The following is a 27,771-nucleotide window of genomic DNA, read 5'->3' on the forward strand; positions in this document are numbered from 1 at the left end:
ACCAGCCCCTTGAAAAGAGCCCATTAAATATTCATTACTCTATTGTCTCTACCAATCCATATAAGCCCTAGCCTTGCTTCCCTTTTTGAGTTAGTCTTTTGGAAAGGCTTAGTCCCCCACTGACTCCTTTTGCTTGACTCAAGCAAAATAAAGATTGCTGAAGATAAAATTTTTCTTTCTCATGTATTCTTACTCGGGAAAAGACAAGGACCCTTTGTGTCAGATTGGTGATTGGTAACACAAAGGCAACTTTATTGGTTGGCCAAGCAAGGAGACAGATGGGGCTGCGGGCCATCCAAGACTGCCTCGCAGGCGCTGGGCCTCTTAGAATGAGTAAGCATTTTCTAAGGCCCTGGTTCGATTCCCCGCCAGGAGGAACTTAGTCATCTTTGTTCATTAGAACATCAGCTCTCCACCCAGGGGCAGAGAATTTACCATGCATGAAGCAGTTAAGAGCTAAAGGTCATCTGGAATGTCAGGATGGAGAGCAGGACCTGTTTCAGCTGATTCTGGCTAGTCTTTGGCTGTTTCTTTTCAAAGAATTCCTGAGGAGAAAAAGAACTTCAGGAAAATAGCTGTCCTGAGAAGAACATAATTTTAAGAAAATGGCTCTAGCCCTGTCTTAAAGGGAAATAATTCTTTATAATTTTACACCAATTAATAAGGTCATTAGTACTAATCATGAAATTTACATTAGGAAATGAAACACTATAGCTACCTTAGGGTCTTTTCACAATTTGGGCATAGAGCTCCTAGACGAGTCCTAAGCATAAGCAGCCACAGTGACCATCCTTAATGTTGCAAGAGGGCTTGGCGGAGGTGGGGTGACAAGTGAAAAGCAAGGTTACCATCACAGTAGTATCAATCACCATTTCAAAAGCGTAAGTAGAAGTTGTTAGTTCCCTCCCTTTTGCCTTGTCTCCTAACTTGATAGAAACTGAATCTACCTGGAACAGGATAGCATTCAAAACATAAATTATGACTGATAAAGAGTACTGAGTCTTAACTGCATCAATTGAGACCAGAGGACTCCCTGAAACTATTGCCATGACATGCTCTTTAAATCTCAGACCAAAGCTATACCCTGAGACCACCTTCTGGCTAAATAGCAGAGTCGTACACAAGATAAAGGATACTGCCTGTAAGAACAGTGCTCTACTAAAAAACTACCTGTATGAGACAAAAAGGTCAACACTCACTTTAAAGCAAAGATCTAGGAATTGATGGAATATCAACTGAGCTGTTTCAAAAATGGATGCAACAGTGGAAGCGCTCACTTTCTATGCCAAGAAATCCGGAAGACAGCTACCTGGCTGTCTTAGTCATCTAGTGCTGCTGTAACAGAAATACCACAAGTAGATGACTTTAACAAAGAGAAATTTATTTTTTCACAATAAAGTAGGCTAAAAGTTCAAATTCAGGGCATCAGCTCCAGGGGAAGGCTTTTTCTCTTTTGTTGGCTATCTCATCAATCTTCCCCCGGACTAGGAGCTTCTTTGTACAGGGACCCCACGTCCAAAGGATGTGCTCTGCTCCTGGCACTGCTTTCTTGGTGGTATGAGCTCCCCGCTCTCTGCTCACTTCCCTTTCCTTTTTATCTCTTGAGAGAGAAAAGGTGGCACAGGCCACACCCCAGGGAAACTCCCTTTACATTGGATCAGGAACGTGACCTAGGTAAGGGTGTTACAATCCCACCCTAATCCTCTTCAACATAAAATTACAATCACAAAATGGAGGACAACCACACAATACTGGGAATCACAGCGTAATCAAGTTGACACATATTTTTGGGGGCACATAATTCAACCCATGACACTGGCCAGCCAACTGGAAGAGATCCATATTTGGGCCCATTCCAAAGAAAGGTGATCCAACGGAATGCAGAAATTATCACACTCAAAGGAAATTAAAGAAATTATCAAGCTGAAAGGAAACTAAAGAAAATGTAAAGAAATGGAGACATACACATGTTAATGCACATGTAATGTAGTGTTAAGCTCTCTTCATATAGCTTCCAGAGATCAAAAGATTTAGCATTTTTGGGATGCCAATTCTCTCTACACTGATTTATAGATTAAATGTGATTTAAATCTAAATCCTAGGTATTTGTTTGCATTTTAATAGAAAATGTGATTCTAAAATTTACATGGAAACACAAAGGATAAACAATTTTGAAAATGAAAGAACATGAGTAACATTAATAAAAACAGGAGAGTGAGCAACTCCATATTCCACCTATACAGAAAAGAAATAAAAAGGGAAAAAACTGTCAGAATCAACATTTTTGGAACTTTGGAAATTAACCAAACCTGCGGCAACCCAGGTAATGGTTATTCAAGGAAAATGCTTGATTATCAGTAAGTGCAAACTTTGTGGCATTTTAACTTACTCTAGTCCCATCCCCTGCACCTCAGTTCAGTTGTAGCCATGAAAATAACACCCCACACTCCTGGTACCCAAGGAAGCCAAGCAGATTTCATTAGCAAAGAGCTATAATTATTTTTCTGATCTGTCTGGTGGCTCCCTGAAGGTCCAGCTCAAAAGGTTTGTCTTTATCTCACTTCACTTGGAATTGACCCAAGCTGAACTGTTTCCCATAGAGCATTTGTTGAAAACATTTACAGGCTGGTGTATTAGCTACTGTTCCCTGAGGTAATAGATGGCAGTTTGGACAAACAATAGAGCAGCTAAGGAGCTTAGCAGAAAAGAATGGGGGAAGGGATGTCTATAAGGGATTTGAAAATCTCCAATATATTCCTGGGACTCTAGAAGGCACACATACTCAGGACTACGTGCTTACTCAGTAAAGACTTGAGAAGACCCTGAACTCTCACTTCCTGCTGACCTTGAGGCTCTGTGGAAGCAGGAAGTGAATGTTAAGGACAGAGTTGTAATTTGCCTGGCTGAGTGCTGAAGGTTTCCTCAAGACTTAGAGAGCCCCTCAGCAAAGATTGGAAGATTTTTTGGTTAAAGATGTTTAAGTAAATCTCTATCCAATCACTGGCTGACCACAAAGCTAATGGGACAGAGACTTCAGGGGCCATACATGACAAAGAATACAGACTTTATATAATTAGTTCAGAAAATCAAACAAATAATGGCTATAAGCAGAAGCTACAACAATAAATGAGGAGAGAGAATCTGATTTCCAGAGCTGCTCTATTATACTAAGAAATGTCTAACTTTCAACAAAAAATTATAATTATATTGGACTTTCTAGGGAAAGACTTTAATTCAGCTATTTAAATACGTCCAACAAGATAAAGGAAATCATGTCTGAAGAACCACAGGAAAGTACGAGAATGATGCCTAGAGAATATAATAAATAAAATATAAAAAGAGACCAAACAAAAATTTTGGAGTCAAAAAGTAAAATCACTGACATAAAAATTTACTAGAGAGATTCAACAGCAGATTTAAGCAGGCAGAAAAAAGAATCAATGGATGTTATGACAGGTCAATTGAAATGATATTCAGTCTCAAAAACAGAAAGGAAAAAGAATGAAGAAAAATGAATAAAACCTTAGAGATCTGTGGGAAACCATCAAGCGTACTAATATCTGAATGATGGGAGTCCCCAAAGAAAAGGAGAGAAGAGGAGAGGGGGAAAGGAGCAGAAAGAATATAAGAAGAAATAACAGCCAACAACTTTCAAAACTTGATAAAAAACATGAATCTACTGCTTTAATCCAAGAAGCTCAACAACAAAATCAAAGAGATCCACACCAAGACAGAGCATAATCGAACAGTTCAAAGCCAAATACCAAGAAAGAATTTTGAAGGCACCAAGAGAGAAGTGAGTCATCGTGTACAGGATACGCAATATGATTAACAGCTGATTTATCATCTGAAAGTATGGAGGCCAGAAGCCAATGGGATGACATATTCAAAATGCAAGACAAAAAAACTTAACCAAGAATTCTATATCTGGCAAAACTATCCTTAAAAACTGAAGGAACAGGGGAGGCAGAACCAACACGGTGTTATAGGCAGAAGCACCATGGCATCCCTCTGCAGCAAAGACCCAAAAAACTAAGTAAAACAGATACAAATGTCAGTCCTGGAACCTTGACCATCAAATGAAGAGATAAAGAACTAGATCAAACACTGAACAGCATCACTCAAACACCAACCTAGGTAATGAACTCTCAAGGATAAAACAAAACTAAAAGATTTACAACAGGGAACCAGAAAGGTTAATCTGCAAAGGACAACAATGTCAGAACAATAAAAGGGGAATAAATGGTGTAGGTATAGAGCTTTCAAACGGAAAGGAGGTCAAGGCGAAATCAAGTAGTAAAAGAACGGTTCAAACTTAGGAAGACAGGAATACATTTCAAGGTAACCACAAAGAAAGTTAACAAACCTACTCATCAAAATAAAGAAGAAAACATAGTCTCAATAAACAGAAAATCTCCAAAAATGAAAGAAATTAAAAGAAAATCCACAAACAAAAGGAACTCGGCACAGGAGAGTAAGAAGAACAAAGAAAATGTCAGCACTACAAAAAAAAAAAAAAAAGAGGTGCCACAAAATAACAGCAATAAAGTCACACCTATTGATAATCACATTGAACATAAATGGCTTAAATGCACCTGTAAAGAGACAGAAAGTGACAGAATGGGTTAAAAAAAAAAAAAAAAGACCCATCAATATGCTGTCTACAAGAGACCTACCTTAAAACGAAGACATAAAAAAGATGCAAAAATATATCCAGAAAACAGCAACCAAAAAAGACCAGGACTGGCAATATTAATCTCTCATAAAAATAGACTTTAAGGCAAAATCCACCATTAAAGACAAGAGGGCATTACAGAGTGATTAAAGGGACAATCCACTAGGATGATATAACTATAATGAATATCTATGCATCCAATGACAGGGCTCCAAAATAAATTCTAACAGCACTCAAAAGAGAAACTGACAGTTCCGAAATAATAGCAGGGATTTCAACCCAGCTTTCTTGGTAAAAGACAGAACATCTAGAAAGAAACCCAAAAAAGATACAGAAGATCTAAAGGCCACTATCAACCAACTTGACCTCATAGACACATACAGAACACTCCACCCAACAGTAGCAAAGTAAACATTCTTTTCCAACATATACGGAACGTTCTCCAGAACAGACCACATCATAGGTCAACAAAAAACCCTCACCAAAATCAAAAACACTGAGATAATACAAAGCATCTTCTCAAATCATAATGCCATAAAAGTAGAAATTAATAACAGAAAGAGCAAGAGGAAAAAACAAACAAACAAACAAACATGGAAACTGAAAAATACCCTGCTCATAACTCAAATAAGAAATGAAATGGGGGACATTACAACAGACTCAACTGAAATAAAAAGGATCATAACAGTTTTATGAAAAACTGTACTCCAACAAATTTGAAAACCTAGAAGAAATGGAAAAATTTCTGGAAACACACTACCTACCTATACTAACACAAACTGAGGTAGAAATTCTGAATAGACCCATAGCAAGAGGGACTGAAAAGGTAATAAAAACACCCCAACAACAACAACAAAAAGTCCTGGCCCAGATGGCTTCACTGGAAAATTCTAACAAACATTCAGAGAAGAACTCGCATCAGCACTACTCAAATTATTTCAGAACACAGAAAAGGAAGGGCTACTTCTGAATTTATTCCATGAAACCAGCATAACCTTGACACCAGAGCCAGGCAAAGGTACCACAAAAAAAGAAAATTACAGACCTATATCTCTTGTGAATATAGATGCAAAAATTCTCAATAAAATTTTAGCCAATAGAATTCAGCATATTAAAAAAAAAAAAAGTACACCACAACCCAGTAGGATTCATATCAGGTATGCAAGAATGGTTCAACATTAGAAAATCAATCAACATAATCCACCAATAAATAAAACAAAAGAATCACCTGATCATCTCAATTGACACAGAAGAGGCATATGATAAAGTTCAACACCCATTCCTGATAAAAAACCTTCAGTAAAACAGAAAGAGAAGGAAAATTCCTCAACATAATAAAGGGCATCTATACAAAATCAACATCCAACATCATACTCAAAAGAGAGAGGCTGAAAACATTCTCCCTGAGAACGGGAACAAGACAAAGGATGCCCTTTATCACCATTCCTATTTAACATTGTGCTAGAAGTCCTAGTTGGAACAATAAGGCAAGAAAAAGAAATAAAGGGCATCCAAGTTGATAAGGAAGAAGTAAAACTATCCCTAGTTGTGGATGATATGATAATACACATAGAGAACTCTAAAGATTCCACAAGAAAAATACTAGAATTAACAGATCCAGCAGAGTAGCGGGATACAAGATAAACATAAGAAGATCTGTTGTATTGCTATACACTAATAAAGAACCTGTTGCCATCGAGTCGACTCCAACTCAGCAACCCTAGAGGACAGAGTAGAACTGTCCCATAACGTTTCCAAGGAGCACCTGCTGGATTCAAACTGCCAATCTTTTACTTAGCAGTCAAGCTCCTAACTACTATGCCACCAGGGCTCCCCATTTGTAATAGCCCCTAAAAACTTAAAATACTTAGGAATAAATCTAACCAGGGATGTAAAAGACCAATACAAAGAAAACTACAAAACACTACTGCAAGAAAGCAAAAGAGACCCTGCATGAATGGAAAAACATACCATGCTCATGGATAGGCAGATTTAACATTGTGAAAACGTCAATTCTACCCAAAGCAATCTACAAATACAATGAAATCTGAATCCAAATGCTAACATTCTTCACTGAGATGGAAAAACTAATCGTTAACTTTATATGGAAAGGAATGAGGCCCTGGGTAAGTAAAGCATTATCAAAGAAGAACAAAGTAGGAGGCCTCGCACTACCTGACCTCAGAACCTACTATACAGCTATGGTAGCCAAAACAGCCTGGTACTGATACAATGACAGACACTGTGACCAATGGAACAGAATCGAGAACCCAGATGTAAATCCATCTACCTACAGACACCTGATCTTTGACAAAGGCCTAAAGTACATTGAAAGGGAAAAAGACAGTCTTATCAACAAATGGTACTGGCAAAACTGGATGTCCATCTGCAAAAAAAATGAAATAGGGCCCATACCTCACACCATACACAAAAACTAATTCAAAATAGATCAAAGACCAAAATACAAAACCAAAAACTATAAAGATTATTATGGAAGAAAAAATAGGGTCAACACTAGGGGCCTTAATATATGGCATAAATAGGATAAAAACCGTAACTAACAATACACAAATACCAGAAGATAAGCTAGATAACTGTTATCTTCTAAAAATTAAACACTTACACTCATCAAAAGAATTCACCAAAAGAGAACCTACAGACATGGATTCAGTTGGTAATCCAACTGAACACAGAAATTATGGAACAATGTCATTAATATCACATACAAACAAAATTTTGCTGAAGATCAATCAAAAGTGGCTGCAGTAGTACATCGACAGAGAACTACCAGAAATTCAAGCTGGATTCAGAAGAGGTCATGGAAAAACGGGTATCAGTGCTGATGTCAAATGGATCCTGGCTGAAAGTAGAGAATACCTGTGTTTCATTGACTATGCAAAGGCATCTGACTGTGGAGATCATAGCAAATTATGGATAACATTACGAAGAATGGGAATTTCAAAACACTTAATTTTGCTCATGAAGACCTGTACATGGGTCAATAAGCAGTTGTTTGAATGGAACAAGGGTACGCTGCGTGGTTTAAAGTCAGGAAATGTGTGTGTCTGGGTTGTATCCTTTCACCATGCCTATTCAATTGGTATGCTGAGCAAATAATCCAAGATTATGAAGAAGAAAGAACAGGGCATCAGGACAGAAGACTCATTAACAGGCTGCATCATGCAGATGACACAACCTTGCTTGCTGAAAGTGAAGAGGACTTGGAACACTGATAAAGATCAAAAACCACAGGCTTCAATGTGGATTACACCTCAGCATAAAGGAAACAAAAATCCTCACAAGAGAACCAATAAGCAACATCATGATAAATGGAGAAAAGTTTGAAGTTGTCAAGGATTTCATTTTATTTGGATCCACAGTCAACACCCATGGAGGCAGCAGTGAAGAATTCAAAAGACACATTGCATTAGGCAAATCTGCTGCAAAAGACCTCTTTAATGTGTTGGAAAGCAAAGACATCACCTTGAAGACTAAGGTGCGCCTGACCCAAGCCATGGTATTTTCAATTGCATCATATGCACATGAATAAGGAAGACTGAAGAATTGATGCCTTTGAATTGTGGTGATGGCGAAGAATATTGAATATACCATGGACTGCCAAAAGAATGAAAATAATCTGTCTAGAAAGAAGTACAACTAGATGCTTCTTAGAAGCAAGGATGGCGAGACTACATCTCATACTTTGGACATGTTATCAGCAGGGATCATTCCCTGGAGAAGGGCATCATGCCTGGTAAAGTAGAGGGTCAGTGAAAAAGAGGAAGACACTCGACAAGATGGATTGACACGGTCACTGCAACAACGGGCTCAAGCATAACAAGAACTATGAGGATGGACTGGGGAGTGTTTTGTTCTATTGTATGTGGGGTTGTTATGAGTTGGAATTGCCTCGACAGTACCTAACAACAAACAACACAGACACGTAAAAAAATTTTGGCTATGACATATCCAACAAAGGTCTAATCTCTAAAATCTGTAGGAAAATCCAACACTTCCACAACAAAAAAGACAAATAATCCAATTAGTAAATGGGCAAAGAATACAGACACTTCAAAGAAGATATTCAGACAGCTAACAGACACATGAGGAAATGCTCATGATCACCAGTCATTAGAGAAATGCAAATGAAAACTACAGTGAGATACCATCTCACCCCAAACATTACGAATCAAACAAAAAAAAAAAAAGACAATAACAAGTATGGGAGAGGCTGCAGGAAGAAGACTGGAACTCTTACACACTGCTGGTGGGAATGCAAAATGGTACAAATTGAGTACAACTTCCTATTTACAATAGCCCACATTGAGGTTGTGATGGATGTCTTTGTACATCAAAAAAAGCTGCACATGAGAGCTTCCAGAGCCTGAAGAAGGGTGAGGCAGTGGAGTTTACCTTTAAGAAGTTCACCAAGGGCCTGGAATCTACCTGTGTCTCCAGACTTGGTGGGGTACTTTGTACTGGGAGTGAGAAGTGGTCAAAGGGGAAGAATATACAGAATATACAGAAGTGCAGATCAACTACTGCTAAAATTGTGGAGGTCTGTAATGAAATAACAGATCTAGGAAATGATCACCAGTGGACACTAAAATCTGTTAGGTGAAAAACGGACAAGGAATTTTATAATGGATGGATCAGGCTGACACCTGAACCTAAGGATTAGTAATGAGACTATTTTGTGCTTCTTCAGGTGACACAATAGGAAGTACACCTATGAAGCATTCTTGCCAAAAATGTTACACCATAATATAATTAAGCCTGTAGCTCTACCTACCAGTTTATAGAAAATATGAATAGTGGAATAATTTAAACAACGTTACAAGAAAATAATCAACCAAATATTCAGAACACAGAATATGCTTATAGAACAAATGTCCCACTTTTTTCAACAAATAAAATACAAGAAAAAGAGTGAGACAGGGAGACAGTGGGTACCTACAGATCTAAAAAGATATAAGAACCAATGCAATGTGAAAATCTTGTTTGGATCCTGATTTTAATTAAGCTAACTATAAAGACATTTTGAAATAACCATGGAAATGTGAATTTTAACTGGGTAAAAGATAACCTTAAGGAATTACTATTCATTTTGTTAGGTATGATTATAGCACTGTGGTTTTGAAAAAAGAAGTCATTATCTGTTAGAGGTGCACTTAGAAGTATATACTGATAAGGTGATATATGTCTGGGACTTGCTATAAAATATTCCAGGAGAAAAAAATACACCACATACATACATATATTGTGTTTGTGTATATGTATATATATGTATGTGTGTAGATAAAGAAAAATTAGCAAACTGTTAAAAACTGCTGAAGATGGGTGATGCATATATAAGAGCTCATTATCTATTCTATCTTCTTTTATGTACGTTTGAAAATTTCATTACTACAAAAGGAAGGAAGGGAGGTAAGGAAGGAGGGAGAGAGGAAGGAAGGAGGGAAGAAAGGAAAGGAAGGAGAGGCTAGCAAATGAGGGAAGGGAAGGAATAACAGAATGGTAAGAAAGAGGGAAGGAGCCCTGGTGGTGCAATGGTTAAGTGCTTGGCTGCTAACCAGAAGGTTGGTGGTTCAAACTCACCTGGTGCCTCTGCGGAAAAAAAGACGTGGCAATCTGCTCTCATAAAGATTATAGCCTAGAAAACCCTATGGGGCAGTCCAACTGTCACATGGGGTTGCTATGAATTGATATTTATTCAACAGCACCTAACAACAACAACAGGAAGGCGGGAGGGAGGGAAGGAAGAAGTAAATTTGAGTCAGGTCAGTAAGTAGGCCTGCAGGGTGTGTGCTATAAAAGTTCCTAATGCCCTGGTGTCCAAAGTCCCAGAAGCCCTCTGTCTCTAAGATAAGACAAGGTTAGACCATGGGAATAATCTGATTTATGTGTCCTATCAATAGTAATGGAGTAATCTGGACTAAGAATTTATACACAAATTAGAAACACATGCACCATTATACCTTCTGGCAGCATGCCTACTAAGCTGGCCTTAGTAGGAAGTATGCTCCTTCTCTTCCCATTTGTACTATCTGCTTCTTCTAGTCCCTCTCTCAGGTGGTCTGGAAGAAACAGGGTTAAACTGGCTAGGTATACGGCCAGGTAGCCATTTGTATCTATAAATTCACTTGGGCTACCATCATTAGCAGTTGGGAATAAATAATTCATCTCAGTTCTTGAAAATCCATATAGAAACTATGCTTAGAGGGCAACAACTTGTGGAGCTCCAATTTTGTAGGAAATAATAAATGAAAACCCCTTCATTCCTTACTGTCTCCCCAACAATTTGGAAGGTTCAAGAAACAGTGGTACCGGCAGTATATATTCTGTAAGTGGGACATAGGAGATGATCCGTATCTCTACTTTCCCCATCAGGGGAAAAAAAAAAACAAACCACTTTTGCAGCCTTGCCCTAACATCATGGAGCATTAATCTCTATGAATGTAGCTGCATTTGGAATACTGGGAGTCAGAAGTTCAAAACATCTCTGGAAGAGAAAATAACAGTGGTTTAGGATGAACAGGCTCTAGTTCAAGCAGTTTGCATATAAGGGCCATCTTCTTTCTTGGACACCAGAGTCTTCTTCCTTCAGCATTCGATTAAAAAACCCAAACCAGTTACCATTGAGTCAATTCCGACTCATGGCGACCCTATAGGACAGAGCAGAACGGCCGCTTAGAGTTTCCAAGGAGTGCCTGGTGGATTCAAACTGCCAACCTTTTGGTTAGCAGCCATAGCACTTAACCACTATGCCACCAGGGTTTCCAGCATTCTATTAGTAAGTCAAAATGACTGATTACTACTAGTTCCTTTGTAGCTTTGCAGTTAAGCATTCCTATAAATAAACAAGTATGTCTTGAAAACCTGATTTCCTTTTGTATGGGCTAAAGCAGCTTCAATGGGATTAATGGCCATGTGGTAGATTCTTCGGAGCCAGGCTACTTTAAGTCTAAGCTATTACTAAAGTGGCTGAAAGCATAAATGTAGTCAAGGAGAGAAACACAGATTTAGCACTGGAATAAAACAGAAGTTGTCTGAATATAAAGTTGTAGACAAATGATGAGGCAAGGGTACAAAAGCTGACAATATTAGGAATAGGTCAGGAAATAGAAATGTTCAAGAAAGGCCCTGGCTAGTATGCTAGAAACTTGCTTTTAGCAGTTGGTGGTCATGTGGTAAGAAGCTAAGTCAACTGGTTTAAAGGTACAGAACTGGGCCAAACAAAAGTATTTTTCTAATACAGGATTATTAGCTGTGGTATTGGATACCTCAACACATCCTCATCTCAATAAAAAACAGATAGAAAGCCTGCCATGACAACAATTTTACTTCATGAAGAGAATAAGTTCTGAAGTAGTCATTCTTTTTTGTTCAAATAATGTCACCATCTCCCAAAGAACAGCTTGGGGCAGGAAAGAACCGTAATACATTTCATGCTGGACTACTCACCTACCAAAATACCATTTTGACCAAAGAAACAGATGCAGAATTACAGTCACAGCTGCATTCTATACAGAACAAGTTGGATAATGGTACTCTAAATTGCTAATTACAGCGCTAATGATTTTTTTAGTGTCATTGCAGTATTCTGCCACCTTCATTTAAATTTTTTAAAAAAACATCTAGGAAATTTTTTTAAATGGTAAATTTCTGTTTTGTTAAATACCAGTGTGTCTTCCAAAGAGAAATTCTATCTAAAACTCATTTCTTGAAAAGGCATTATCATACAGGATTTCATAGGAGCTCATTTACTGACTAGCTATTTGTTTTAATTTACTTTCTCACCAATTTATGTCCATTTGAGATACTGGGGCCATAAGTATCTCAGTATTAGAATCTGCACCTATACCCACAGTTCATATGAAAAGATAATAAACTAACATATGTCATGATGGCTGGCATTGGTACATGCTGTGACTAGGTTTATTAAAAAGTAATATCAACAGCACAGTTTCATTTCTATTGTGATAATCATGGTGAAATTTATTAGATTGTTAGTATCTTATCGTTTAATCATGCCAGCATAGCTGAGAGATTTATGTTTTTTATATAAAAATGCTGTCAGTGTTTTTATTTCAATTTAGCAGATTATAGTATACAGGTTAAAGCATTATCATTATTCTATGTTGCTTGCTCTACATTTAAGTGGCAGAATATTTTTTTCTACCAAGAGTAAACTAATTTCTACTAAATTATTTCACTTAAGTTTCTAAATAACTAGCCTCTTATGAATGCCTAAAGCTGGACAAATACTTATACACATTCCATTTGTTTAAAAAAAAGTATACCTAGAAAAATGATGTCCCTATCACAATTACGCCATATGTGTTTTTTTTTTTTTTGGATAATTTTTACATTTAGTAAGGTAAATCAGTAGTTAAAAATTAAAAATACATAATCTTATCAGGTAATTACAAACTCATAAGTACTTACATTTTCTTCTAACAGACCTTCTAATCTTAGTGATCTTTTAGCACTGCAAAAAACATTTAAAGAACTCTTAGATTTGACATGCTTTAAGTAACCAAATATTTAAGAGTAAGATATATAAACAAAAATTCTGTTACTTTTACCAACTAATTTTTATATAACTTATTAAAGAATACCATACAAAGAAAGCAATTATTCATGATAATTAAATTGAGTTTATTTTTAGTGATATATTTCAAAATGGAATCGTAACTAAATATTTAAATAGAACACTTTTTTTATATATGTGACTTTGTAAACACGGACTACCATACAATTCAAAGATTAAAGTCATAAGAAATCTTAGCAAAAAATTACTTCATATTTTTAAATACCACTAATAAAAAATCATACCTTAGAGCAAAATAATTTACATACCTTCAATGGAGAAGTTAAAAGTGTATTATTTGCAGATATAAATGCACTAGGTGTTAAAAAAAGGAATGAGCAAGGTGAAAAAAGTTTTGTGCATTATTCTACCTTTAAACATGATTCAGTGCTACCAGACTATGACTTAACTGAGGAACAGATGCTCTGACTTTATAAGTCCCCAATCCGTAAGAAACTATTTTTTGTCACCTTCACTAAACTGATTCAGGAACGTGCCAGGCTCTCTGTGTGCAAAATCTGTTCTGCTAAACTGGATACCCAGCTGTTGGTGACACTGCTTAGAAAGGAAAGCTGAATATTTATAATACTTTATTTCGTACAGCTGTCTTCTAAAGAGCAGTCATCAACATTCTACTGAATTCAGACTACATGCTCAAAGGAAAGGTCAATATGAATTAAAACTAGTTTTCTCAGTGACAAACGCAGCATTAAAAGTACTTTCATGATCCCTGAGACATAGAAATTAAGTTATTTAAATTATCAGAGAATAACACACAAAAAAGATTGTTATTTAAAAAAAACTATAAATCATAGAAAACGACTACAAATAAAGCAAAAAAAGATTGTATTATAAAGTTGTATTATAGAAAACATTGTATAGATCATAGAAAATGACTACAAATAACTGACTTGATTTACAAACAACTGGTAAAAGCAAGAAAAGAGATGGACAACCTATGAAAATTACTGAGCAGTCAATACTAAATACAAAAATTTAATCTCTCCAAAAAAGGTTCACTAATTCTGCTATCATATGTATGTTAGCCTATCATAAAACACTTTTTTGTGAAAAACTGGTTTAAAGAACTACTTTAATATCTTAGAAACCCACTGGAAATCAATTTAATGTAAATTCTCAATGAAGCAAAAAGAGAAGAAAGGTATGAACAAACAGTGGCAGATGATCTAAAAATGTATATTTACATTTAGCTTTGGAAGATATATTTCCCTATTCCAGTTATGGGAACCCCTGGTGGCATAGTGGTTAAGGGTTTGGCTGCTAACCAAAAGTTCAGCAGTTTGAATCCACCGCTTGCTCCTTGGAAATCCTATGGGGCAGTTCTACTCTGTCCTACAGGGTTGCTATGAGTCGGAATCAACTCGATGGAACGGGTTTGGTTTTGGTTTTTGGATTTCAGTTTTGAGATGTTCTGGTATTTCACAGCAATTCAAAAAGAGATATAAAACTAAAGTTGCACAGTAGAGCATCTTTTATCTTTTGTTTCTAAAGTCTTGATGCAATACTATATTTTAGGACACAAACCCCAGCCTGATACTAAGTGTTCAAAATATTACTGCTTTATTATCAATGATTAATTTTTAGAGAAAGTACCTAAATGCTTAGATTTAAAAGGTTTCAAGGTTAGGTTCTAGGTTGATCTAAAAAGTCCCAGGAAATATGTAAAAGTAAACATGAAAGTAAGCTGGGTTAAAAGAGGCTGTTGTCTCCCACTTTAACTATGCTGGTAAGAATCTAAAACACGATCTGTTGTATGTAATGTGATATTCAGATAATCCAGGTACCTAACAAGCAAAAGCTGATAATATTTACAGGAATCCAAAAAAAAAAATTAATAGACAAGGCTAGAAGAAATCTATTAGTTCAGCCAATAAGGGAGAGTTTGTGAGATTTTCTAATGTCATACGGCTTGAGGGAAAGAAATTCAGATCTCAGGTCTGTGTGCAGTAAATCTTTGTTGAACTGAGGGGGAAGAAGATAAAGGAGAGGTAAAGAAGAGTAAACCTACTAAAGTAATTTATGACCATCTCTTCTTACCATGGAAAACCTGGTAGCACAGTGGTTAAGTGCTACAGCTGCTAACCAAAGGGTTGGCAGCTTGAATCTGACAGGCGCTCCTTGGAAACTTTATGAGGCAGTTCTACTCTGTCCTATAGGGTCGCTATGAGTCGGAAACGACTCATCGGCACTGGGTTTGGTTTGGTTTTTTTGTATTCTTACCATTCTATTAGAACTGGGCTCACTCTCAATCACGTTATCAGTCATTAAATTAAGTACCTATCAAAAGGTCAGCGGTTTGAACTCGTCAGCTGTTCCATGGGCAAAAGATGTGGCAGTCTGCTTCCATAAAGATTACAGCCTTGGAAACCCTATGGAGCAGTTCTACTCTGTCCTACAGGGTCATTATGAGTTGGAATGGTCTCTACGGCAGTGGGTCTGGTTTTGTATATGCAAGGCACTCTTGTACTCATGAACTGTGTAATGTAAAGAGGATTAGGATGATGTTAGCAGGACTAAAGAGGAAGAGATGTATGAAACACACTATAAAAAAAGAAGAGACAAAACTTGATTAGATATACAGGATGAATATTTTCCTAATATATTTAATCATTTACTAACAGTATTAGTTAGCAATTAAAAGTAATACACTTCTGGTAGTTCCGTAAAGTTATACTCAGTTCATGTGGCTACTGTTTTAGTTCGTGACAAAGTGAACACCTACCTATTATGTCCTAATTACCTTCCTCTCCTGGGTAACCATATAACCCCTGTAGTGACTTCTCACTTCCAACTTACCCAAATTTTTACCCATTCCCATAATTTAAATACTATATTCCATCTTTCAGCGTACTAGGTTTAGGTCCACTGGCATCAAAATTCTGGCTGCTGAGAATTAAAAAAATTTGACAGGCAATTTTATATCAACAGGAATAGAAAGTTAACTGTTCTTTATATATACATTTATTCTCTAAGATTATCCTTCTCTGTTTTATTTAGCTTAACATGTGGTAGTATTCTGAAGAGGACTCTGATTCATCAGAGCAGAACAAGTAGATGAATTTGATTACATGACATTATTAAATAATTCTACCAAAAAAGAACTATCATTGGATTCCCAACTAAAAACTAGGAATGACAACTCAAAAGCTCAAGAAATTATGTGATTTGAGGTTCTCTAATAGGACTTTTAAAACATTAGATAAAATATGATTTGAATAGCAGAACTGAGGTTGAAAGTGGGAGAGGGGTGAAGAACAAAGTAAAGCAGATAAGACTTCAGGAGCCTTGATGCTATGCCAAATACTTCCCCTAAGGTTGGGCAAATCACATAATCTCACTAAGCTTCATAAAGTTGGTAATAATACTGGCCTGTAAAGGAGTAAGAAACCTCTGAATGGAAGATAAAAATATCACTTAGTATTTCAGTGCTTCCATTTACTCCTCACTCTAATGGAATGATAATATTGCTAGCTACCAAATTCCCAAGAATGTTTAGAGAATTACTGAGTATGCTTATGAGATGCTTAGAAATCCTTTGACGAAAGGCAATGGCCAAATTTATACCCCATATGACTCCTTAAATGTAAATTGAGATATCTAAAATGATTTATTTTCCATTCTATGCATGGGAATGAGCAGAGATCGGAGAAAATTCTCCTATATCCTTTTTACATTTTCCCTTTCATTCAAGCCCATTCTCCTTTGTGTTCAACATTTTTTTGTGGCACATAAAAATTCCCTACCACAACATGGATGAATGGGAACACCACTCCATTACATGTAGACGTATTGTCACTGTGTGACAGCATCTAAATAATTGATTAATCCTCTTACTCTTGCTCTTCATGAAAACACTGGCCAAAAACTTTTAACAATTATTACGAAACATATTTATGGTGTCAAAAACTTCCTTATCAAAAGATTAATGAATTAGTCAAAAATTCTTACAGAAGTCTAATGGATATATTTTGGAATAATGATCCCAGGAGGTAAAGGATGGAGGTAGGGTTGTTCTTTGGGTTGAATAAAATGAGAAATGCCTTAAGATCATTTCACTTCTGCTAGAAGGGCCCAAATAGGTCTATCAGAATTAAATATGACAGAAGGTTGATGTTTTATTCACATTTCTGTATGTATTAAATTTTACAACACTAAAAAAAAAAAAAAAAAAACTAACATTGATGTCTATCCTTCCACAGAGATTCCAGCACAATCATCTCTAAGAAGTATTTCCTGACCCTGTCCAGTTTGCACTAAGGATTCTTCCACTCTACTTCCTTAGCATCCTGGGCATGTCCTTCTCATGAAATTTATGTTGAAATAACTTATTTATATGTTTATTTTTCCTCCCTAGATTAAGATATTTATAACATTAGCACCTTGTCTGATAACTGGCACTATAGGAGGTTATGAGTTCTAAAAATGCTTGTTGAACCATCTCTCCCACAAAATGAAAACTCCTAAAAAGAATAGCATCTGTTTGTTGAATATTTGAATCCCCAGAGCCAACACAGTGACTGGCACATAGCCGTTACATAAATGATTTGTTTAATTGATTATACTTATTTTTAATTGAAGTAATATATATAACATAAAAATTACATTTTTAACCATCTTTGACTGTACAACTCAATGGCATCAAGTACATCCACAACGCTGTACATTCACTACTATTCCCAGATTTTTTTTTTTTTTTAATCATTCCCAACAGAAACTCTATAGCCATTAAACAATAACTCTCTATTACCCCCACCCCCAGCCCCTGATAACCTCTATTCAACTTTGTCTCTATGAACTGGCCTATTTCAGATACCTTACATAAGTGGAATCATACAATATTTGTCCTTTTGCATCTGGCTTATTTTACTTTTTTTTTTTTTTATTTTACTTAGCATAATGTCTTCAAGGTTCATCCATGTTGTAGCATGTATCAGAACTTCATTCCTTTTTATGTCTATCTTTCGGCTATTGTGAGTATGCTGCTATGAACACTGGCATACAAATATCTGTTTAAGTACCTGTTTTTAATTCTTTTGGGTATATACTTAGGAGTGGAATTGTTGGGTCTGAAGGTAATTCTGTTTTTAACTTTTTAAGAATTATACTTATTTTTAACTTAAAGCTTCAGTTTCAAATCCAAGAATATATTTAATACCTTCAATTTTCTATGATTTATAATTTTTGCGTATTTAAGATAAAGATATGATTCTTTAAAAGATTATTTTCACCAGCCCTACTTAAGATACTTTAAAAACCTTTTCGAAGGTTCCTGAAGAATGTCGTATTACCACAGTTTTATCTTGAAGGTAGTCCCTCATATTGATTTGTATCATAACACTTCTGGAAAAATCTAAGCCATAATCTCTTCAAATATTGCCTCTACTCCATTCTATCTTACAGAGACTCCATTTAGAAATAATTTTAAACTAAGACTTTCTCATTCTGTCTTCTATAATTCTAAACAACTCTCTCATATCATTGTTCTCTATTCTGTATGTTGGGCAATTTCTTTAGATTTACTTTCCAGTTCTCTAATTCCTTCTTCAGTACCATCTAACCTGTTACTTAATCCACCAATTAATTTTTTTTAACAATTCGATGAGGTTTTGGGTAATTTTATTTTTATATAAATCTAAACTCAAAGAATTTCCAAGAACAGTATGAGAATTTATCTTATCCTTAATCCAGATTTACCACTTATTTATACCTCATCCTATTTTTCATTCTGTCTCTACACACACGTACACACATCTTATATATGCATATTTTTTCTAAACCATCTGAGAATAAGTTGGGAGGCATCATACACCTTTACCTCTAAATATTTCTGTGTTTTTCTAATTAAATAACTAAAATACAATTATAAAAATCATAAAATTTATCACTGATATGGTGTTGTTATCAATAATTCATATTCATATTTCATCACTTATCCCAGTTTGTTCTTTATAGTTAATCTTCCTTACCTCCAGGCCACGATCCAATCCAGGATCAGACACAGCATTTAGCTGACCTATCTCTTCAGTCTCCCTTAATCTGAAACATTTCCTCAACCTTTATCCTTTGACCTTGATATTTTTCAAGGAGCCTTGGTGGCGCAGTGGTTAAAGTGCCTGCCTGCTAACCGAAAGGTAGGCAATTCGAATCCACTAGCTGCTCCGCAGGAGAAAAGATGTGGCAGTTTGCTTCTGTAAAGATTTACAGCCTTGGAAACCCTATGGGGCAGTTCTACTCTGTACTATAGAGTCGCTATGAGTTGGGATTGACTCGACAGCAGTGGTTTTTTTTTTTTTTTAATAGTTATTCTGTAGATTATTCCTCAATTTGGGTTTTCTGATATTTCCCCACAATCAGGTGATTTTTTTTTAAAATTAATACAGAAATGATGCCATCATGCTTTTGAGAGCATAACAACTTCAGGCACACGACATTGGTTTGTCACAATATCATTGATCTCAATTTTGTTCATTCATAGGTTTTCTAATGTAATAAATAAAAAATCTTGGATGTAAACATCTTGTTTCATATTAAACTTTCAAAGAACAGTTTAAAGTAGTCATTGATGATTTCCTAATTCCATCACTCCTTTTGTTAATTATTAATTAGCATTCTATTCCAAGGAAGAGCTTCCCCTTCTCCTTCCTTTATTTTTGGCTCAGTAGTTAAGAGCTACAGCTGCTAACAAAAAGGCTGGCAGTTGAAATCCACCAGCCACCCCTTGGAAGCCTAAAGGGACAGTTCTACTCTGTTCTATAGAGTCCCTATAAGTTGGAATCCACTTGACAGCAATGGGTTTGGTTTTGGTGGGGTTTGACAAATATATACTATATCCTTGCAACCCACAGCCTTATCAAGATAAAGAACATTTGAACCACCTGAGGTTACTTCAGGTCCCTTCTTAGTCCAACACTTCTCCCAGATGCAATGATTTCTCTGATTTTTCTTCCGTCATAGTTTTGTCTATTCCAGAATTTTATAGAAATGGAATAAACTAGTGCCCAGGCATGGACCAATAATGTGAAATTTGTCTCCAAAAAGGGAAGGCGCTGAGAGACCAAAGAAAGAGGCAGGCAACTCCAGTGTGGCAGCAAAGGAGTATACTAGGGAGACTTACATACGAGGACAAGTCTTGGGTGGAAGCAGGACCAAAGCAGATCTCCACACCCTGGAGTAGACCAGAGGTTTTATATTGGTGGTAGACAATAGCGGCTCATGCCAGGGGCTTACATAAGAATGCAAATTGTAGTAAACTAGCAGACCACATGGGAGTGCCCATGTTTAGCCTCACAAAAGCCTGTTTCCCCTTCAGTCCACCCCCTGAGGCCGGCTCTTATAATCTGGCACATTTTCTCTCTTATATCATAGTACAAGAGACCCCATTGCCTCTCTACTGGGAACAGATATAGAACTGTGGTTGACCAGGTGCCATATGGTGCCTGCACATGTACAAGAGACAGAGAAAGTTACTGTGTGCCCCGAACAGGGGAAAGGCTTCTCTGATAAGGAGAAGCAACTAGGAGAGAGAAAGGCAACCCAATTCCCACCCTCCTTATCAGAAAATGCTCTGAGCCCAAGGCCTTTACTTAGGCAGCCTGGGTGGTAGGCATAGAAACAGACCATTCCCCCAATATCTACTATATACTCTTGTATCTGGCTGTTTTTTGTTCAGGATAATTACTAGAAATTCATCCATGTTGTTGCTCTTTATTCATTCTCCTGTTCATAGACATTTGATTTTAGTTTTTAGCTATTCTGAGCAAATCTTCTATGAACATTCTTTTACAAGTTTTATTTTTTCTTTAGCTATACCATATCCACTTCTTTTGAATAAATAAATACCTGTGAGTGGAAACACTGGATCACAGGTGTATATTTAATTTATAAAAAATTGCCAAACTTTTTTTTTACAAAGTGATTTACCATTTAATACAACCACCAGCAATGTAAAAAAGTTCCAATTACTTCCACATCCTAGCCAATACTTGGTGTTACCAATTTAAAAAAATTTTTTTTATTTTAGCCATTCTATTGATTGTTGTTCAGTGCTGCCGAGTTGGTTCCAACTAATAGCCACCCTACGTATAACAGAACAAAACACTGCCTGCCCCTTCCTCACAATCATTGCTATGGTTGAGCACATCACTGCAGCCAGTGTGTAAATCCATCTTGTTGAGGGTCTTCCTCTCTTTTGCTGACCCTCTACTTTATCAAACATGATGTTCTTTTCTGGGGACTGGTCTCTCCTGATAACATTCATCTCCATACTGTCATTCCTGGCATGGTAGACCACATAAGTGTCCACTTAAAAATGGCCAATACCAGTCCATTTCAGCTCACTAACACCTAGGATATTAATCTTTATGTGTTCCATTTCATTTTTGATGACTCCCAATTTCCCTAGACTCATACTTTGTATATTCTACACTCACATTACTAATGGATGTTTGCAGCTTTCTTCTCATTTTAAGTCATGCCACATCAGCAAATGAAGACTCCAAACTTTACTCCATCCACGTCATTAAGGTCGACGCTACTTCAAGGAGGCAGCTCTTCCTCTTTGGTGTTTTGAGCGTGTTCCAACCTGAGGAGCTCATCTTCCAGCACTATATCAGACATTGTTCTGTTGCTATCCAGAATGTCTTTACTGGTCAATTTTTTCAGAAGTAGATTGCCTGATAGTTTAACCCAGTCTCTTAGTTTGGACGCTCCACTGAAATCTGTCCACCATGGGTGACCCTGCTGGTAATTGAAATACTTTCAGCATCACAGCAACATGCAAGCCACCACCATAGGACAAACTGACAGATAAGTGGTGGGTAGTTGGTGTATGTCTTAGTCATCTAGTGCTGCTATAACAGAAATACCACAAGTGGATGGCTTTAATAAAGAGAAGTTTATTCTCTCACAGTCCAGTAAGCTAGTAGTCTGAGTTCAGGGCACCAATTCCAGGGGAAGACTTTCTCTGTCAGCTCTGAAGGAAGGTCCTTGTGATGCATCAGTCTTTCCTTGGTCCGGGAGCATCTCAGTGCAGGAACCCCAGGTCCAAAGGACATGCTCTGCTCCCGGCACTGCTTTCTTGGTGGTATGAAGTCCCCACGTCTTTCTGTTTGCTTCTCTCTTCTATATCTCAAAAGAAATTGGCTTATGACACCACCTAATCTTGTAGACCTCATCAATACAGCTGCCGCTAATCCATTTTATTACATCATAGTGACAGGATTTATAACATATACGAAAATCACATAAAATGATGGACAGACAGTCACATAAAATGGTGGACAATTACACAATACTGAGAATCATGGCCCAGCTAAGTTGACAAATATTTTTGGGGTACACAATTCAATCCATGATATTCCACACTTCGGCCCCCTAAAATTCATGTCCTTGCCCCATGTAAAACATATTCATCCCATCATATCATAGCAAAAGTCTTAATTCAATTCTAAGTCCAAAATCCAAAAATTCTTCCTCTGTGAAATCTAGAATGCAAGTTATCTGCTTCCAAAGGTACAATGGCAGAACAGGTACAAGCTAGACATTTCCATTACAAACAGGAGAAACTGGAGGGAAAGAGGGGATAACAGGCACCAAGCAAGTCAGCTAACACTTTACATTAGCCCTCCAGGTTTTCCAAATAATCCTCTGTCCTCTGAGACCATTTACACAATGGCCCTGCCCTCCAGACTCTAGGTATTGGCCACACTCTCCAGATTCTGAGTGGAGGCCCCTCAGCTCTGGGCTTCAGCTCCAACTTCCAGGCCCACTGGGACAGCAATTCTGCTCCCTCAGCCTTAGGCACACCATTCTCCTAGTCTATCCGAGTGGCAACTCCACCCTTAGAAACACCAGAGGCCATGGCTCTACCGTTTGAAATCCCAGAGGTCTGGGCTATATCTTTTGAGACTAAAGCAGCTCGGCTTCTTGTGTTCCTTGTCTTTTTAGCTTGTTTCCTGGTTTCATGGCCTCTGAGCTCTTTGAGCCTCATGCCTACATCTGCCCTGCTGGCGCAAGTGTTCCAAAGCTCTGTAGCTCCACTAATAAGTGCCTGGAGGCACCCCACTCTGCCAGAAAGCCTCCTGTGGACAGGCACTCAGCTCTCTTGCTCTGTGGTTCGGCAAACCTAGCTCTACCGTAAGTGCCTGGAGGCACCCCACTCCACCATGAAGCCTCCTGGGCACAGGCGCTCAGCTCTCTTACTTTGTGGGTTGGCTCCAGTGCTGTCTGGTGCTGGTCTCCTGGTTCTGCTGCTAACGCTTCTCCGCTGCTGCTAGTCCTCCATCCATTCAGTTTCAAAACTGCTTCCACATTTTAGGTATCTGTTAGAGCAGCACCCCACTCCTGGTACCAAAATTCTGTCTTAGTCATCTAGTGCTGCTATAACAGAAATAGCAGAAGTGGATGGCTTTAATAAAGAGAAGTTTATTCTCTCACAGTCCAATAACCTAGAAGTCCAAATTCAGGGCACTAGGTCCAGGGGAAGGCTTTCTCTCTCTGTTGGCTCTGAAGGAAGGTCCTCGTGATGCATCAGTCTTCCCTTGGTCTGGGAGCATCTCAGCACAAGAACCTCAGGTCCAAAGGACACCCTCTTCTCCCATCACTGCTTTCTTGGTGGTATGAGGTCCCCATGTCTCTGCTCGCTTCTCTCTTTTATATCTCAAAAGAGGTTGGTTTAAGACACTACCTAATTTTGTAGACCTCATCAACATAGCTGCCGCTAATCCATCTTATTACATCACAGTGACAGGATTTACAACATATAGGAAAATAACATAAAATGATGCACAATCACATAAAATGGTGGACAATAACACAATACTGAAAATCATGGCCCAGCTAAGTTGACAGATATTTTTGGGAGGCACAATTCAATCCATGACAGTGTACATACTACAAATTTGTTCTTCTCTTTCAAGATTGTTTTGACTACTATACATCCTTAGTCTTTTCATGTAAGTTTTGAAATAAATTTTTTGAATTCTATAAAAAGTTTGCTGGTATTATGACAAGAATTTCCTTGAATCTAAAGATCAACTGGAGAGAATTAACATCGTAACCATAAACATGCCCCCATTTATTTAAATCTTCCTTAATTTTTTCTAAGCAATACTTTGTAATTTACATTGTAGAGGTATTGCATGTCTTACATTAAATGTATTATAAGCATCTTACTTTTTAAAATGTAATCATAAATGCAAAATTTTAAATTTCAATTTCCAGGTGTTCATTGCTAAAATATAGCATGTGTTTTACATCCTTGCTGAATAGTTCTACTAACTGTTCTGTAGCTTCCTTGGGATTTTCAATATACATAATTGTGTCATTAGCTTATTTTTAAGGTTTATAAATCTTATTGCTTTTCTGTGCTTTATTGAACAAAGGTAGCAAGAGTACTCACGCTTGCCTTGTTCTCAATCTTGGAAAATGTGTTCAGGACTGCATATGATGTTAGTGTTAGTTTTTTTTAGAGGATTGAGAAGTTTTCTCCCATTACTAGGCTGCTGAGTTTTCTTTCTTTCTCTCTTTTAAATCATGAATGAGTGTGTTATCTATAAAATCACTGAGATGAAGGAAAGGAAGAAAGTCCTGGTGATCTCCTTCAATAAGGTTACAGCTACTGAAAACCCAATGGAGTACAGTTCTATGCTGAAACATGTGAGCTCGCCATGAGTTGGAATCATTTTGACAAAAATGGGCACAGGTCTTAGTCGTAAGATAAATGTGGATCAAAACCACAATGAGATACCACCTCCCTCCCACTACATTGGCTATGATTTATAAGAAAAAAAGAAAGGAAAATAACAGGGGTTGTTGAGGATGTGGAGAAATTGGTCCCCTCAACCACTGCTGGGGGGAACGCAAAGCAGTACAACTGCTGCGGACAACAGTTTGGCAGTTTCTCAAAAAGTTGAACATTGAACTACCATACAACCCAGCAATCCCAATCCAAGGTATATACCCCAAAGAATTTAAAGCAGGAATGGAAACAGAAACTTGTACACCAGAGTTCACTGCAGCACTGTTTAGAATAGCCAAAAGGTGGAAACAACCTAAACACTCATTAACGGATGAATGCGTAACCAAAATGCGGCATATAAATACATAAAATGTAATATTACTCAGCCATAAAGAGAAACGAAATCCTGATATATGTCACAACATGGATGAACCTTGAAAACAGTCTAAGTGAAATAAGTCAGTTGCAAAAGGATAAATACTGCATGATTTTTATCACTTATATGAAATAGGCAAATAGAAAACAAAACTTATTGGTTACCAGGAGTGGAAGGCAGGGAGAAAGAGAGAATTATTTCATAGGTGGCACTGAGTTTATGTTAATGGTGGTAGAACAATTCAAAAAAGGATGGCGATAATAGTTGCACAAGATGGAGAATGTAACCAATGTCACTGAATAATACACATAATAATTGTTGAATTTGTAAATGTTTTGTTATATATATTTTTACCACAAATTTTTAAAAAAGGCAAGATGCTTTTAAAAGAATATACAAGAACTTTGGAAATCTACTATGATCAAAGGGTATTTATTAAAAAGGGAGTTTTTACTTGGTCCAATATGCCATGTCGCTCCCCTCTGTTCCTTTATAATTAGTCCACAACAATAAAAATCACTGTACTTGGCATTAGTATCAGAATGACTGCAAACCCAAAGAGATGCAATAAAATAGCTTAGCAGAAGTGCGTACAAGATCCAGAATATGCTTATATTCATTTCCCTTTACCACTGAAAAGAAAACATATTTTAAAGTTCTCTCAGAAAATTCTCAGTCTTGTATGAGCAGAATGGATCGCTTTGAGAAATACTGTTACAAATAGTTTTCTCCAACAATAATGGTATTCCAACTTTATAATTTCAATGCAGTCTATAGCTTGGAACATAATAAAATTAGCTTTCACAGGAATACAGCAAATGTCCTTGGCCTAACTAGTATGATAATCTATACTAATCAGGAAGACTAAGCAAATGGTACTAGAAAGCTTTATAAAAGATATAAGAGAAAAAAAAGGCATCAGAGTGGGATTTGATTACTTACAGTAAGAGCTATTATTAATATATGTTTGACTTCAATATTACACAAATATAAATATGGTGTGAAATTTGTTTATATAGGATGAAATCTTTTCAAAGTTGTAACTTTACCATTCATTTAATAAATATTTACTGAGCAACTATATTAGCAATGAGGACACTGTGAGTAACGATCTAGAACACACAACTGCTCAAACAGCAAAACCAAGATTCAAACCCTAGTCTGTCTCACTCCAAAGTCCTTGATCTTTGCACTTGAAATCTTAAAAAAAAAAAAAAAAGTCAAAGTTTCAACCTAGATAGTGGTGGTGCCACTAAGAGAGTAAGGCACAGGAAGAGGAACAAGTTGGGAAGGGAAGATGATTATCCTAATGAAATCAGAAGCAGCAATTATCTAATTGATCTTTTTTTTCCAGTTCCAAGAGAGTATCTGCCTGATAGGACCAAAGAGAGGGGGAGAAAACTATACTACTTATTGAGAACTTAAGATAGGCAATTTCCAAATCCTTTAAAAAGCATTTTAAGTAGTATTTGATGTATGGATGCTGCAGGACCTGGCATTCTTTCATTCTGTTGCATACAGGGTGGGAACCAGCTGGATGGCATCTGACAACAACAATAAAGGATACACAGAAGCAGTGATGTTTCAGTGGTAGAATTTTTGCCTTTCACACGGGAGACTCATTGGTTCGATTCTGGGCCAGCCACCACCAGCCTGTCAGCGGAGGCTTGTGTGTTGCTAAGATGTTAAAAAAGACTAGAAAAAAGGCCATGTGGATGACACACAACTGGGCAGTGTTTTGTTCCACTGAGCATGGGGTCACCATGAGTCAAGAGGCCGGCTCCACGGCAACTAACAGCAACAACAAAGAATACATGCAAGATATGCAAATTAACCACACAATATAAGAGCTAACATGTGCACCTTCTTTATCGCATCTGCTTCCCGCAAAAATCAAACTCGAATCACTACCTTGCTTTTTAATAATCTTATCACATACACATGTATTCCTAAATAGTTGATTTGTTTGTTCTTAAGCTTTATAAAAATCGTACACTGAGGGCAAAGGATATGAACGCGCACTTCACTAAAGAAGATATTCAGGCAGCTAACAGATACATGAGTAAATGCTCTCGATCATTAGCCATTAGAAAAATGCAAATGAAAACTACGATGAGATTCCATCTCACTCCAACAAGGCTGGCATTAATCCAAAAAACACAAAATAATAAATGTTGGAGAGGCTGCGGAGAGATTGGAACTCTTATACACTGCTGGTGGGAACGTAAAATGGTACAACCACTTTGGCAATCTATCTGGCATTTTCTTAAAAAGTTAGGAATAGAACTACCATACAACCCAGAAATCCCACTCCTCGGAATATATCCTAGAGAAGTAAGAGCCTTTACACGAACAGATATATGCACACC

The 27,771-nt window shown here is 37.1% G+C and overlaps 1 protein-coding gene across 1 annotated transcript in view; it reads right to left on the reverse strand.

Moving 5' to 3' along the window:
* ITGB3BP (integrin subunit beta 3 binding protein) overlaps positions 1–27,771 on the reverse strand; it is a 90,279-nt gene that overhangs the window by 45,355 nt on the left and 17,153 nt on the right. The window contains exon 2 of the mRNA XM_049879468.1: positions 13,124–13,166. Within this exon, the coding sequence (XP_049735425.1) occupies positions 13,124–13,166 (43 nt within the window). The remainder of the gene's footprint in view (positions 1–13,123; positions 13,167–27,771) is intronic.

Source organism: Elephas maximus, chromosome 3 (genome assembly GCF_024166365.1).
Source record: "Elephas maximus indicus isolate mEleMax1 chromosome 3, mEleMax1 primary haplotype, whole genome shotgun sequence".
NCBI lineage: Eukaryota > Metazoa > Chordata > Mammalia > Proboscidea > Elephantidae > Elephas > Elephas maximus.